The 12,842-nt window shown below is 40.6% G+C and overlaps 1 protein-coding gene across 1 annotated transcript in view; it reads left to right on the forward strand.

The window, feature by feature from the left end:
• LOC132828287 (striatin-interacting protein 1 homolog) overlaps positions 1-12,842 on the forward strand; it is a 180,488-nt gene that overhangs the window by 48,386 nt on the left and 119,260 nt on the right. Inside the window, exons 6-8 of the mRNA XM_060845261.1 lie at positions 742-810; positions 10,128-10,234; positions 12,614-12,741. Of these exons, the coding sequence (XP_060701244.1) occupies positions 742-810; positions 10,128-10,234; positions 12,614-12,741 (304 nt within the window). The remainder of the gene's footprint in view (positions 1-741; positions 811-10,127; positions 10,235-12,613; positions 12,742-12,842) is intronic.

The following is a 12,842-nucleotide window of genomic DNA, read 5'->3' on the forward strand; positions in this document are numbered from 1 at the left end:
TCACTGTTTGCACAGAGCTGTATGGTTCCACTGCTCTGTCAGCCTAATAGCAATGTCTGTAAAAGAACACAAGATCTAGGAGCAAGAGTAGGCAATTCAGCATCTTTGAAAAACTCTAGCCAATTAGTCAAACAGGATTTACCTTTCATAAAATCTTGCTGACTTTCCAAGTGTCCTGTTATTATTTCCTTAATAATGGATCTTGCTAATTTCCCAAGAACACATGTTCAACAAATTTGTCTGTAGTTCTTTATTTTCTGGTATCCTTTCTTTTTGAATAAATGTGTTATATTAGTATTTTTCCTATTCACTGGAATCTTTCCCAATAAATTTTGGAATATTATAAGATGCATGGATAGGAAAGGTTTGCAGGGAAATGGGCCAAATGCAATCATTTGGGATTGGTTCAGTTTAGGAAACCTGGTTGGCATGGATGAATTGGGCCAAAAGGGTCTGTTTCCATGCTAGATGACTCTAACAAATTAATCCACTTTCTCTGTAACCAGTTACATTAAGAGTCTATGATGTAGCCCATTGGGCCCTACAGACTTGCATGCCTTCAATCCTAATAGTTTACTCAGTACTTTTCTCCTAGTGATGATGATGATTGTCATTGAAACATTAAGAACTTCTAGTTAATTGTTTTAGATTCACTAAATAATTTAATTTTCACGTAACATTGAAAATAACAATTATTGTCTGTTGAGTTCATGTTATTGACCACTTGATGTTATCTTCCAGCAACAGTGCAGCATGTAGTAATGCAGTGAGAAAGCCAGCAATCTCTTTGGCTGACAGTACAGATTTAAGGTAGGTCACAACAAAATAATGTAGATGGGAAGAGAATTTTACTGATTGCATTTCTCTAATTAATTTAGACTGTCCACTCTTTTATTGTTAAAAATTGCGCATCAGTTTATAGTCCAACATGTTTATTTGGAAGTACTAGCTTTCAGAGCACTGCTGCCTCATCAGGTAGCTGTGGAGCAGGATCATAAGTCACAGAATTTGTAGCAAAAGATCACTGTGTCATGCAACTGATACAATATATTGAACGGATCTAGATTGCTGTTAAGTCTTCTATCTTTTAGAATGGGTTGCAGGTTTTGGTTCATTTAATATGTAAATCTCAGAACTTCTTTCAAGTCACGTTCTGGAGATGAAATCTAGGTTTGTTCAATGTATTGTATCAGTTGCATGACACGGTGATCTTTTGCTATAAATTCTGTGTCTTATGATCCTGTTCCACGGCATCCTGATGAAGGAGCAGTGTCCCGAAAGCTAGTACTTCAAAATAAACCTGTTGGACTATAACCTGGTGTTGTGTGATTTTTGACTTTGTCCACCCCAGCCCAACATCGGCACTTTCACATCATAACACTTCCACTGTTGCATGTCATAATTTCTTCAATGTTTGTAAAGTCTGTAAAATTGTGCAAAGTTTTTACGATTGTTTTTAAAAGTGCGTTTTATTGACTTGAACTGTATCTCTTCTGTTGTCATGACTTAATTTGAAGGATTTTTTTGGACTTGTTCTTTTTTCAGTTTCATTTACCATCTTATATAGGCAAAGGTATCAGTTTTGGCGGAGCATAGGCAGCGCTCTCATTAGAGAGAGACAACTAATGATGGTTTAACTTGAGGCTCACCGTGCTTCAGGTTGAAAAGGTGGGATCTTCATGGTAATCTCAGCCATTGTGGGAATTAACCCATGCCAGTTGACACTATTCTGCATTGTAAGCCAACCATCTGGTCAACTCAGCTAACCGATCCCCTGCCATCTTATATATATCTTAGGGAAATAGGCAGCAGATTATTATCCAAACACACAATTTACCAAATTTCTCTAGTTTTGTTCTTGTTTTTAATGCAGCAGATTGAGTGCTCAATGTCTTCCTTATTTCTTGAATACTTGAAGTGAACATGATGTTCAGAATGTACTGTGAGCAGATCACAGCATAGTTGCTGGGATCCATTTTGTGGCTCATTGTTTTAGTCCAGTTTTAATGTACTTGGCCTTGTATGCTGCAGCATTTCAAGTGGTCATCTAAATACTTACTAAATGTTGTCATCATTCCTGCAGTGAGTTCCAGATACTGTCCACCTTCTGAGAAAAGATACACAGTTAATCTGCTTCTTTAAACTGAGACAGGCTGCGTGAATTAAATATTAATGGGGAACATTTAAGAGATAGTGTTCATTGCATCGTAAGATTCAGGTTGATGGTGGAGAATGACGTACAGTTACCCAAAATGAGAAAAATCAGTTAGAGAGCAGACTTCAATGAGGTAAGAACAGAATGGGTCAGGATTGACTGGAATGAGAGTTTGATGGAAAGAACAGCAGTTGAACAATCGGCTACCTTTAATGAGATGCTATGGTTAAGTCAAGGTATGTTACCTCAAATGATAAAGGTAGGGCAAACCAATCCAGAGCTCCCTGATAATAAAGGAGATAGAAATTAAAATAAAGAAGAAAAAAGTGACATATGACGGCTATCAGGTAGAAAATAAACCTTGTGAACCAAGAAATACTGAAGGTTCAGATGGAGATGCAAATATCGGACCAAAGATGAACTATGAGAAAGTACTGACAGCTAACATAAAGTCTTCAATAGGCGTATAAATAGAAGAGTGGTAAAAGGAGGACAAGGCTGATTGAGATCAAAAAGAGAGTTCATAGTTGGAGGCAGGGAGCATAGTTGAGATGTTAAATGAATAATTGGTATTTGTCTTTACCAAAGAATGAGATGTTACCTCAGCCATGATGGTATAGGAGGAAATCGTCACAAGAGGGGTTCACAATTGATAGGAATTATTGGATAAGGCTGTTGGTACTTGATGTTTTTAAAGCACTGGGACTGGATATGATGAATCCAAGGATTTTGAAGAAATTGGCAGTAGAAATGGCAGGGCTGCTGGCTATAACCTTTCTCTTCCCTAGACTTGGACGGAAGTGCCAGAATTCCAATGGAGAATTCCAAACAACTGCTTTGTTCAAGAAAGTTCATGTAGATAAGACCAACAATATCAGACCAGTCAATTTTAACTTCAGTGATGAGGAAGCTATTAGTGCCACAACACATTGGGGTATTGTGCTGGAAATCAAACCTCACTATTCCCAGAGTCGTCACAGAAGCTAAACATTCTAACTGATTTATGCAACTAGGATGTTGCCTGGTATGGAAGGAATGTCTTTCGAGGAAAGGCTGAGGGACTTGAGGCTGTTCTCGGTAGAGAGGAGAAGGTTGAGAGGTGACTTAATAGAGAGATACAAGATAATCAGAAGGTTAGATAGGGTGGACAGGGAGAGCCTTTTTCCAAGTATGGGGACGGCAAACACAAGGGGACACAACTTTAAAGTGAGGAGAGATAGGTATAAGACAGATGTCAGAGGTAGTTTCTTTACCCAGAGAGTAGTAAGGGTATGGAATGCTTTGCCTGCATTGGTAGTAGATTCGCCAAGTTTAAGTGCATTTAAGTCGTCATTGGACAGACAAATGGGCGTACATGGAATAGTGTAGGTGGGATGGCCTTCAGATTGGTATGACAGGACGGCGCAACATCGAGGGCCGAAGGGCCTGTACTGCGCTGTAATGTTCTATGTTCTATTGAACTTAAAAAGGATGATTTTTAACGATTTGGGGAAATTCATAATAATAAATCATAGGTGAGCTTCAGTGTAGAAACTTATGAGATGATATACTTTGATCAGAAGAACATTGAAAGACAATATACAGAGGAACCTCGATTATCCGGCATTCGATTATGCAAACAGTCAATTACCTGAACAAAATACTCCCCGCCTGTGTCCTTTGGATAATTGATGTTCCTCTATAAAATAGGTACAATTCTAAAAGGGTTCAGGACCATAGGAGGAGAAAGTGAGTTCTGCAGATGCTGGAGATCAGAGCTGAAAATGTGTTTCTGGAAAAGCGCAGCAGGTCAGGCAGCATCCAAGGAGCAAGAGATTTGACGTTTCGAGCCTAAGCCCTTCTTCGGGAATGAGGAAAGTGTGTCCAGCAAGCTAAGATAAAAGGTAGGGAGGAGGGACTTGGGGGAGGGGCGATGGAGATGCAATAGATATCTATCAGGAGCATAGGAACCTGTATGTATATGCACACAGACCATTGAAGGTAACAGGGCAGATGGAGAGAGCACCAGTTACAGTAAGTAAAGCATTCAGTTTCCTGGTTTTATTAATTAGGGTACAGAGTACGAGTGCAAGGAAGGATGTTGAGCTTGTATAAGACACTTATTAAATCTTAGCTGTTGTATTATGCACCTAATTGGACCAATAGAACCATAGAAATTATACAATACAGAAGGGACAATTTGGCCCATCATGTCCATGCTGACCTAAAATCACCCAGGTGCCCTTTCTAGTCCCATCCTCCTGCGCACGATCCACAACAATGCAGCTTAGAACACTTAAAGTGCAGATCCGGATGCTTTTAAAAACATTCGGGTCTCTAACTCCTCTACCAACTCCAGGCAGCAAATTCCAGACACTTGCCACCCTCTGTATAAAAACATATTTCCTCACATCCCCTCTGATCCTTCTGCAACTTTGTGGGCGGCACAGTGACTCAGCAGTTAGCACTGCTGCCTCACCGCGCCAGAGACCCGGGTTCAATTCCTACCTCAGGCGACTCTCTGTGTGGAGTTTGCACATTCTCCTTGTGTCTGCGTGGGTTTCCTCCGGGTGCTCGGGTTTCCTCCCACAATCCAAAAATGTGCAGGCTAGGTGAATTGGCCATATTAAATTGCCCGTAGTGTTAGATGAAAAGGTAAATGTAGGGGAATGGGTCTGGATGGGTTGCGCTTTGGTGGGTTGGTGTGGACTTGTTGGGCCGAAGGGCCTGTTTCCACACTGTAAGCAATCTTATCTAATCTAAACTTATCTTGAAAGTCTGACCCTGATTTTTGTATTCTGTGTAAGGGAATCTGATTTCTTCTGTCTGCTCTGTCTCTACCCACCACAGTTTTGTATACCCTCAGTCACGACGCCCCTCAACCTTCTCTAATTGCAGGAAAACACCCTCAGTAGTAGCCTCTTACAGCTACAGTTCTCCAGCTCTGGCAACATTCTCGTCAATCAGCTTTGCAGTCCAGAGCAATTATGTGTTTCCTGTAATGGGGTGACCAGAACTTCATACAGTGCTCCAGTTGTGGTCTCGCTAGTGTCTTTTACAGTTTCATCATTATATTCGTATTTTACGCCTCTGCCAATTAAGCAGAGCATTCCATTTGCCGTATTTACAACCTTATCCACCTATACTGCTATCTTTAGAGATCTGCGCACAAGATAGGAGTCTCTTACTTTATCTGCTCCTCTCAGTATATTCCCATTTATTGTGTATTCCCTTTTACTGTTTGACCTCCCTAAATGCATTAGCTCATACTTATCAGAGTTGAACTCTCCATCTGCCACTTTCCTGCCTGTAGTGATTGGAATGAGGTCAGCCAGAGGGCCCTCATAGTATACGATAACCTGGTCCAATCAGGGAATTCTAACTAACAGATCTATATGGGAGCGTAAGGGATTCTGTTCACTCTCGTAACAGGCTCTGAACTAGCTGGGTTAGGGTAAGCATTTCTGGCATTATTCCAGTATGCAGAAAGAACGTGTACACTTTTTCTGGACAAATGGCATTGGGGCAGAAGAAAAGAAACAAGTAATTCTGACAATTTGTGAACCTGCATCTTTTTCGATTATTAGGAGCCTAACTTTCTCAGAGACATTAGATACTAAAACCTTTCAACAGTTGACCGATTTATCTAAGGAATACCATAACCCCCTTACTCTAATTATGAGACTTTATCAATTTTACTTGGCAGTTTGAGAACCAGGGGAATCTATATTGAGATTTTTGACGAGGTTAAGCTGACTGGCAGAGGCATGTAATTTTGGTTTAACCTGAAGTGAGGTACTGAGAGACCATTTGGTAAGTGTGATTAATGATGTGACCATGCGCTTACTAGCTGAAGCCTTAGTGGACTCCAAGCAGCTTTGTCATTAGAAAATGTGGCACCTGGAGCTTATGAATTGCAGGGTATTCTAATGAAAGTGGACACCCTCGCCAGACTGACTGAGCTTAGGGAACATCACTTAAGCGAAGGCAATTGCATAGCCTCACTCAGGACATATCCTGAACAGAGGGACTCTAGGTCAGCTCACAACAAATCCCCAAAATGAAACCAAGCTTCAGCCAAAGGGTTAAAATTCATTTGAAGATCTGGATGAGCAGGTCGTTGTAGTTGCTGCTGGTATGCAGATTCAAGACAGCAAAAGAGTCCTATTAGGCCTGAATTGAGTAAGAGAATCCATTGGCCAGTATCTAGGAGAGTGCACACCCTGGAAGGTCTGCCTATAGCTGGTTTGGAAGTTAAATTGCTCAGCAAAATCCGAATCAGAACCAATCAAAATAAATGTCTGCTTAAATGATCGCGAGTTCTCTTTCGAGGTTGATCCAATGCTGCTGTATCAGTGATTGCAGAACTAGTCTTAACCAAAATTCACTCTGGACTCCAGTCCTTAAGTTTGTGTTAGACCCCGGCCAGGTTGAAAACCCATACTGGAGAATCCCTACAGAGGAAAGGTATAACTTCAGTTCCAGTCTTGGAGAGAAGCAACTGGTTCAGTTATAAGGCTCGGGTCAAAGCTTGATGGGGTGAAATTGGTTGAGAAAGATTCAACCAGATTGGCTCAACATTTGTCAGTTAGAAAATTGCTGTCTGAGTGAAACCATGATTAAAAATCTGGGGGTTTCAGGAAAGTCTGTGAGCTATCAAAAGAGCTGGAAAGCGAAGAAATTATCAAACCTGTGTAGAATGGGTGGCATCGGCCATATTAATTTTGAAGTTCAACGGGTCAGTTTATGTTTGTGGGGATTTTAAATAAATGGTAAACCACGTTTTGCAGCTGGGTAAATACCCAATTTCTCACATAGAGCATTTGCATGCAAAGCTGGCGGGGTGCTGTCCTTCATGAAGCTGGACATGAGGCAAATGTAATTGTAATTGCAATTAGATTAGATTAGATTATTTACAGTATAGAAACAGGCCCTTCGGCCCAACAAGTCCACACCGACCCTCCAAAGAGTAACCCACCCAGACCCATTCCCCTACATTTACCACTTCCCCTAACACTATGGGCAATTTAACAAGGCCAATTCACCTAACCTGCACATTTTTGGACTGTGGGAGGAAACCCACGCAGACAGTGGGAGAATGTACAAACTCCACACACAGTCGCCTGAGGTGGAAATTGAACCCGGGTCTCTGGCTCTGTGAGGCAGCAATGCTAACTGTGCCACCATGCCGCCCATAGATGAGGATTCCCAGTGATATGCTGCAACTAATACCCATAAGGCTTTGTAACAATATACAAGACTGCCTGTTGGGGTATTATTAGCTGTGCCAATTTCCAGCAGACAATAGACAACATTTTGCAATCACCATTTATTCCAAGCTGGTGAGAGAACTGAAGAAGCAGCTATCATAGTCTAAGGTGTTGACACATTATGGTCCCAAGCGAGGTGTGGTGCTGACATCTGACGCTTCCCCATACAGTATCTGGATAGTGTTGGCTCACCGATGGACAACTGGAGTGGAATATCTTTTGCAGGACATGGACTCCTGGAGGTACTGGTCACAGCGGGCGATCACTTATCAGCAGGGGCTTTGAGTATTTCCTAAAGTGGAATGGCATCTAAGGACAGCTCCATGCTATTCGTCATCCAGTAGTCTGGCCAAAAGAACAGTCCAGACTTTGAAGGCAGGCTTAAAGAAACAGCCCACATCTTCGCTTGATACCAAGCTGTCCCAGTTCCTGTTAATTTTAGGACTACACCTCCAACAAATTGCTTATGGGGAGAAGACTCTGCACCAGGTTGAACTTGATCTTCCTAGACCTGGCAAGGAGAGGGTGACATAGCCTCAGGAATGCCAAGGGTGAATACATTACTCCTCTAAGTGACAGAGACCGTTTTCTTGAAGAGGCGAAGTTTGATATTGAAACCACTCGACTGGCCCTGCACAGGTAAGAGGCATGGTTGATGTGAGGCCAGGTTCCATGATGTAAAACAGTCGGGTAGGAGAGATGGTCCTGACCAAGCATGTGGACCACCTGAAAGCTGTAATCTTACAAACTGGGCAGGAGTGATACACACCTGTCCCTCAGAACATCCAGTAAAGCTATCAGAACATGTTAGTTCTCCCCCTTTGTTGAGTGTCACAAAAACCTCTGAGGATGAGATGGACATGGCAGATGTTGCAGCCTCTGATATTACTGTCCAAAGAAGAAGGGGAATTTCTTCCAAGACGTGAGCTATGGTTAGCTACATGTTGCCGGTATCCAAGGCAGAATCAGAGAAACTTGGTGTGCAAACACACCTGGAGAAGCTGCGAGAAGAATGGGCCGATGTCGAGGATTTACAGGGGAAGGGATGTCGTGATTGGAACGAAATCAGTCAGGTTGATCTTAAAGAATGAATGACCCGATTAGGGCCGTTAACATGGTCCACATAAGGAGTGCTGGCTGACAGCTATAAACAGGAATGTCAGGTATTCTGTTCACTGTTAAGGGTCTCGTCTCTGAGCTAACTGGGTCAGCATCATTATATATGGACACATAAATAAAGGGTGACTTGATGGAGGGATACCAGCTTTCATGTAGTTATTTTGCTGTCCACTCCTCCAAACCATTTATGCTGTTTCTGAGCTTACAACTATCCTCTACAGTATCCAATACATGGCTGCTGTTTGCGTCATCTGCAAATTTCCCAATTGTCCCCCCACATTCAAGTCCAAATTATTACTGTACAAATCAAACAAAGGAGTCTCAGCACAGAGACCTGTGGAACATGACATGAACTAACTTCCGATTTGAAAGGGGAGTTATTGACCATTACCTTTTGTTTCCAACTTTAGGTCCAATTCAACATATTACCCTGTATGCTGTGGGCTTGTACTCTCGACCAGTCTGCCATTTGGGATCTTGTCAAATGCCTTACCAAAATCTCCAAAACAAACCATGCTAACTATTCTTGACTAGTCCATGCCTTTTTAAGTAACATTTTATCCCAATCAGTTTAAATAGTTGGCCACCACAAAGTGAGAATAATTGGCATATAGGTATTTGGAATTTCCTTTGTAGCCTTTTTAAACAATGGAACTATATTTACATTCTTCCGCTTCTCTGCCACCTCAATGATGTATAGTGAAGATTGGAAAATAATCCTCATTATTACAGTTGTGATTGACGAGAATGATTTTGGGATGAGAAACTTCTGTGATGTGTATAGATTAGAGAAGATAGGACTGTTCTCCTTGGAGAGAAAGTGGCTCAGAGAAAATCTGATACAAATATTCAAATATGAGCAGGCTGGATAGAGTGGATACGAGAAATGGTTCTCATTTGTAAAAGGAACGAGAGTGAGCGGGCATAGGTTTAAAGTGATTTGTAAAAGAAGCAATGTGTGATATGAGAAACCTTTTTTACTCATCGAGTATGTTGGATTTAGAATGCACTGCCTAGAAGTATGAAGGCAAGTTTACTGGAGGCAGTCAAGGGATATTGGACAATTAGACGGATAAAAATAATGTTCAAGGGTATGAGAAAAAAGCAAGTGATTGGCACAAGCTAATTATGCTGATTTTAAAGAGCTGGTGCACGCATAATTGGCCAAATAGTCTCATCCTTCATGTGAGACATCTGTAGTTCTGTATTTGTGGAATATAGTTTCAAGAGTGAGGAGCTCAATTATACGGCAAAGCTGTTACAGTTTAAGATGAAAACCGACTGATCTTTTCACAATTATTTTCGGCAATTAGCATTTAGATGTACAATTTCAGTGCAAAGGCATACAAGGCTATATGGGCCTTGTGCTGGAAAATGGGATTAGAAAAATCTCATTTAGAGGCTTGTTTAGGGGTCTTGACTGACAAACAATGGGCCAAAGGGCTTTTTGCTGTGTCATAAATGTCTGATAATTGCTTGCTTGCTATTTGGTGATGTTATGTCAGTGTATTTATCCTGCTCTGCATCATGAGTCCTGCATTAGTCAACTCATGTCTAATATATTCATGGCATTTCTTTGTTAACTATAAATTCCTGTTTCTCAGAGTGCTACTGAACATAATGTACCTAATGGTGGAGACAATCCGTCAGGAAACAGAAGAGGATAATCTGGAATGGAGGGCAATGAGGGAGACCTTCAGAACAGACCTAGGTGTGACGATATGTTCTGTCAGATTTATTGATAATAAAAGGAACCACAAGTGAATTGTTTTTTTATGCATGATATTTCATAAGACAACAGAATATTCAAAGTTAAGAAGGGAGAGAAATATTTAACATTTATCCTCACTCTGCTTTTCTATCCCTCCGCTCCGTAAATCAACCCCTTATGGGGCTTAACTTGTGCTACTGTTATCAAGACTGAATAATTCATAATTGTCACAGAACTTACTGTACAGAAGTAGGTCAATTATCCCAGCTGCTTATTACCTGCATCTTTTTTTATATGAAGGTTTTCCCATCATACTTCACCTAATGCAATCAGTGTACCTTATATTTCAGCTTCCCTTGAATGAATACACTGAATTTGCTTCAGTTATTCCTTGTGCTGGTGAGTTCTGTGTTCTCATCACTCTGGGTAAACAAAATTCTACTGAATCTTTCATTTCATTTATTTGTGACTACATTTATTATGGTCCTAGTTTTAGATTTGCAGAAATTCTTGTGAATGCTTATTAAGTACAAGGTTCAGTTTATCTAATTTCAAGAAAATTATTTGCAAATGTCCAAAAATGTGCAGGAAAAATTGAAAATGCTAGCATTTATGTAGCGTTATGAATTGGAATCCATGTAGCTACATTGAGTACAGTGAAATATTTAGTCCACTAAGTCCCGAGTATTTTGCATTGACCATTTGGTTAGACTGTCCTCTATTGATTTGGTAAACAGCATGACTAATGGACGAAACAACAGAATCCTGTTTTAGATCAGGATTGAGCTTTCATGTATTTTATACAAATATGCTATCACTCTCTCCAGGTTAAATAAACACTGTGTGAGACAAGGCCCAACCTGAATACGTAAATTGCTTTGGTTCATATTCAGATGACCATAGATAGTAACAGTTGTCTCTAAACTTGGTTAATTTGTACGTTATGACTTAATTACTCAATGTAAAATCAAGTATTCTAGTTTCCCCCATTACTGGATTAATGTATTTATCCAGTGTTTTAGGCGTTAAAAAAGTCTTCAGTATTTCTGTGACATGGTTAGAAAATAAATAAGCTGCTAAGTCAAATAAGGAGATATCATGAAAGATTAAAAGGTTAAGTAAAACCAACACACCTACCATGATTGCCAACCATGCATTAGAATGTGTGTGCACTATTTAAGCAGATATTAAAAATTATAAAAAGTTTACTTTTGTTTTTATACTTTATTTCTCTTACCCAATGTACTTTCCAAAAAAAACTGTCATTTGTTTGCATTTGTTGCTCAGAGTTACTGCATGAGCGATATCACTGTTAATGCAAATGCTGCTTGGAGTCAACGAGTGCAGCCTAATTAAACATGTGTTTTAAGGAGTACCGTAGATCAACAGGGAGGTGAAGTCGCATAGGGAAACTGTTGGGGCCCAAATGGTTCAAGACACGAGGATGTTGTGAGGCTAGTGTTTTGAAGCCGACGTTTACATTGGCGACAATATACGTAGATTTGATCAGATGTTTCTCTCGTGAACAGAAAGTCAAAATTGCCAAATATCTGGGTTCTGCCTGAGTCATAGAGATGTACAGCATGGAAACAGACCCTTCGGTCCAACACGTCCATGCCGACCAGATATCCCAACCCAATCTAGTTCCACCTACCAGCACCCGGCCCATATCCCTCGAAACCCTTCCTATTCATATACCTATCCAAGTGTCTCTTAAATGTTGCAATTGTACCAGCCTCCATCACATCCTCTGGCAGCTCATTCCATACACGTACCACCCTCTTGTGGAAAAAGTTGCCCCTTAAGTCTCTCTTATATCTTTCCCCTCTCACTCTAAACCTGTGCCCTCTAGTTCTAGACTCCCTCACCCCAGGGAAAAGGCCTCGTCTATTTATCCTATCCATGCCCCTCATAATTTTGTAAACCTCTATAAGGTCACCCCTCAGCCTCCGACCCTCCAGGGAAAACAGCCTGTTCAGCCTCTCCCTGTAGCTCAGATCCTCCAACCCTGGCAACATCCTTGTAAATCTTTTCTGAGGCTCGGTTGAGAATGGAAAAGTGTCAAATATATGCAAATTGAAAGTCAAAAGTCAGTCATAGAAAATAACGTGCAACCAGTGTTTAGTTGGAGGAATTTATAGCTCATTGAAGTCTGGATTTCTGGAAAGCAGCCTAAAGATAGGTGTGCATTAATCCTGGCTCATGTGAAAACTGACCTCAAAATCTCCAAAGTTCTGATAAAGCGTCATACTGGACTCAATGTTAATTCTGTTGCTATTTCCATAGATGCTACCAGACCAATTGAGTTCCTACATTATTGTGCTGGTTTCAGATTTGTCTTTGTACAAATACATAACATTGCCTTTTTCTTTTTCCAAGGTGTATCCCTGTACAACAATGAACCATTTTCAGTTATGCTATTTGGGATGGTGACCAAATTCTGCAGTGGTCATGCTCCCCATTTCCCTATGAAGAAAGTTCTCTTGTTGCTTTGGAAAACTGTATTGGTGAGTTTTAGTAAAATAGGCGATTTGTTTTCATCACTAGTATTTGTGATTTAAAGAGGTTTGTTTGTGCTTTACATTTGTAAATAAAAAAACCGGCAATT

This window comes from Hemiscyllium ocellatum, chromosome 26, assembly GCF_020745735.1.
Source record: "Hemiscyllium ocellatum isolate sHemOce1 chromosome 26, sHemOce1.pat.X.cur, whole genome shotgun sequence".
Taxonomy (NCBI): Eukaryota; Metazoa; Chordata; class Chondrichthyes; order Orectolobiformes; family Hemiscylliidae; genus Hemiscyllium; species Hemiscyllium ocellatum.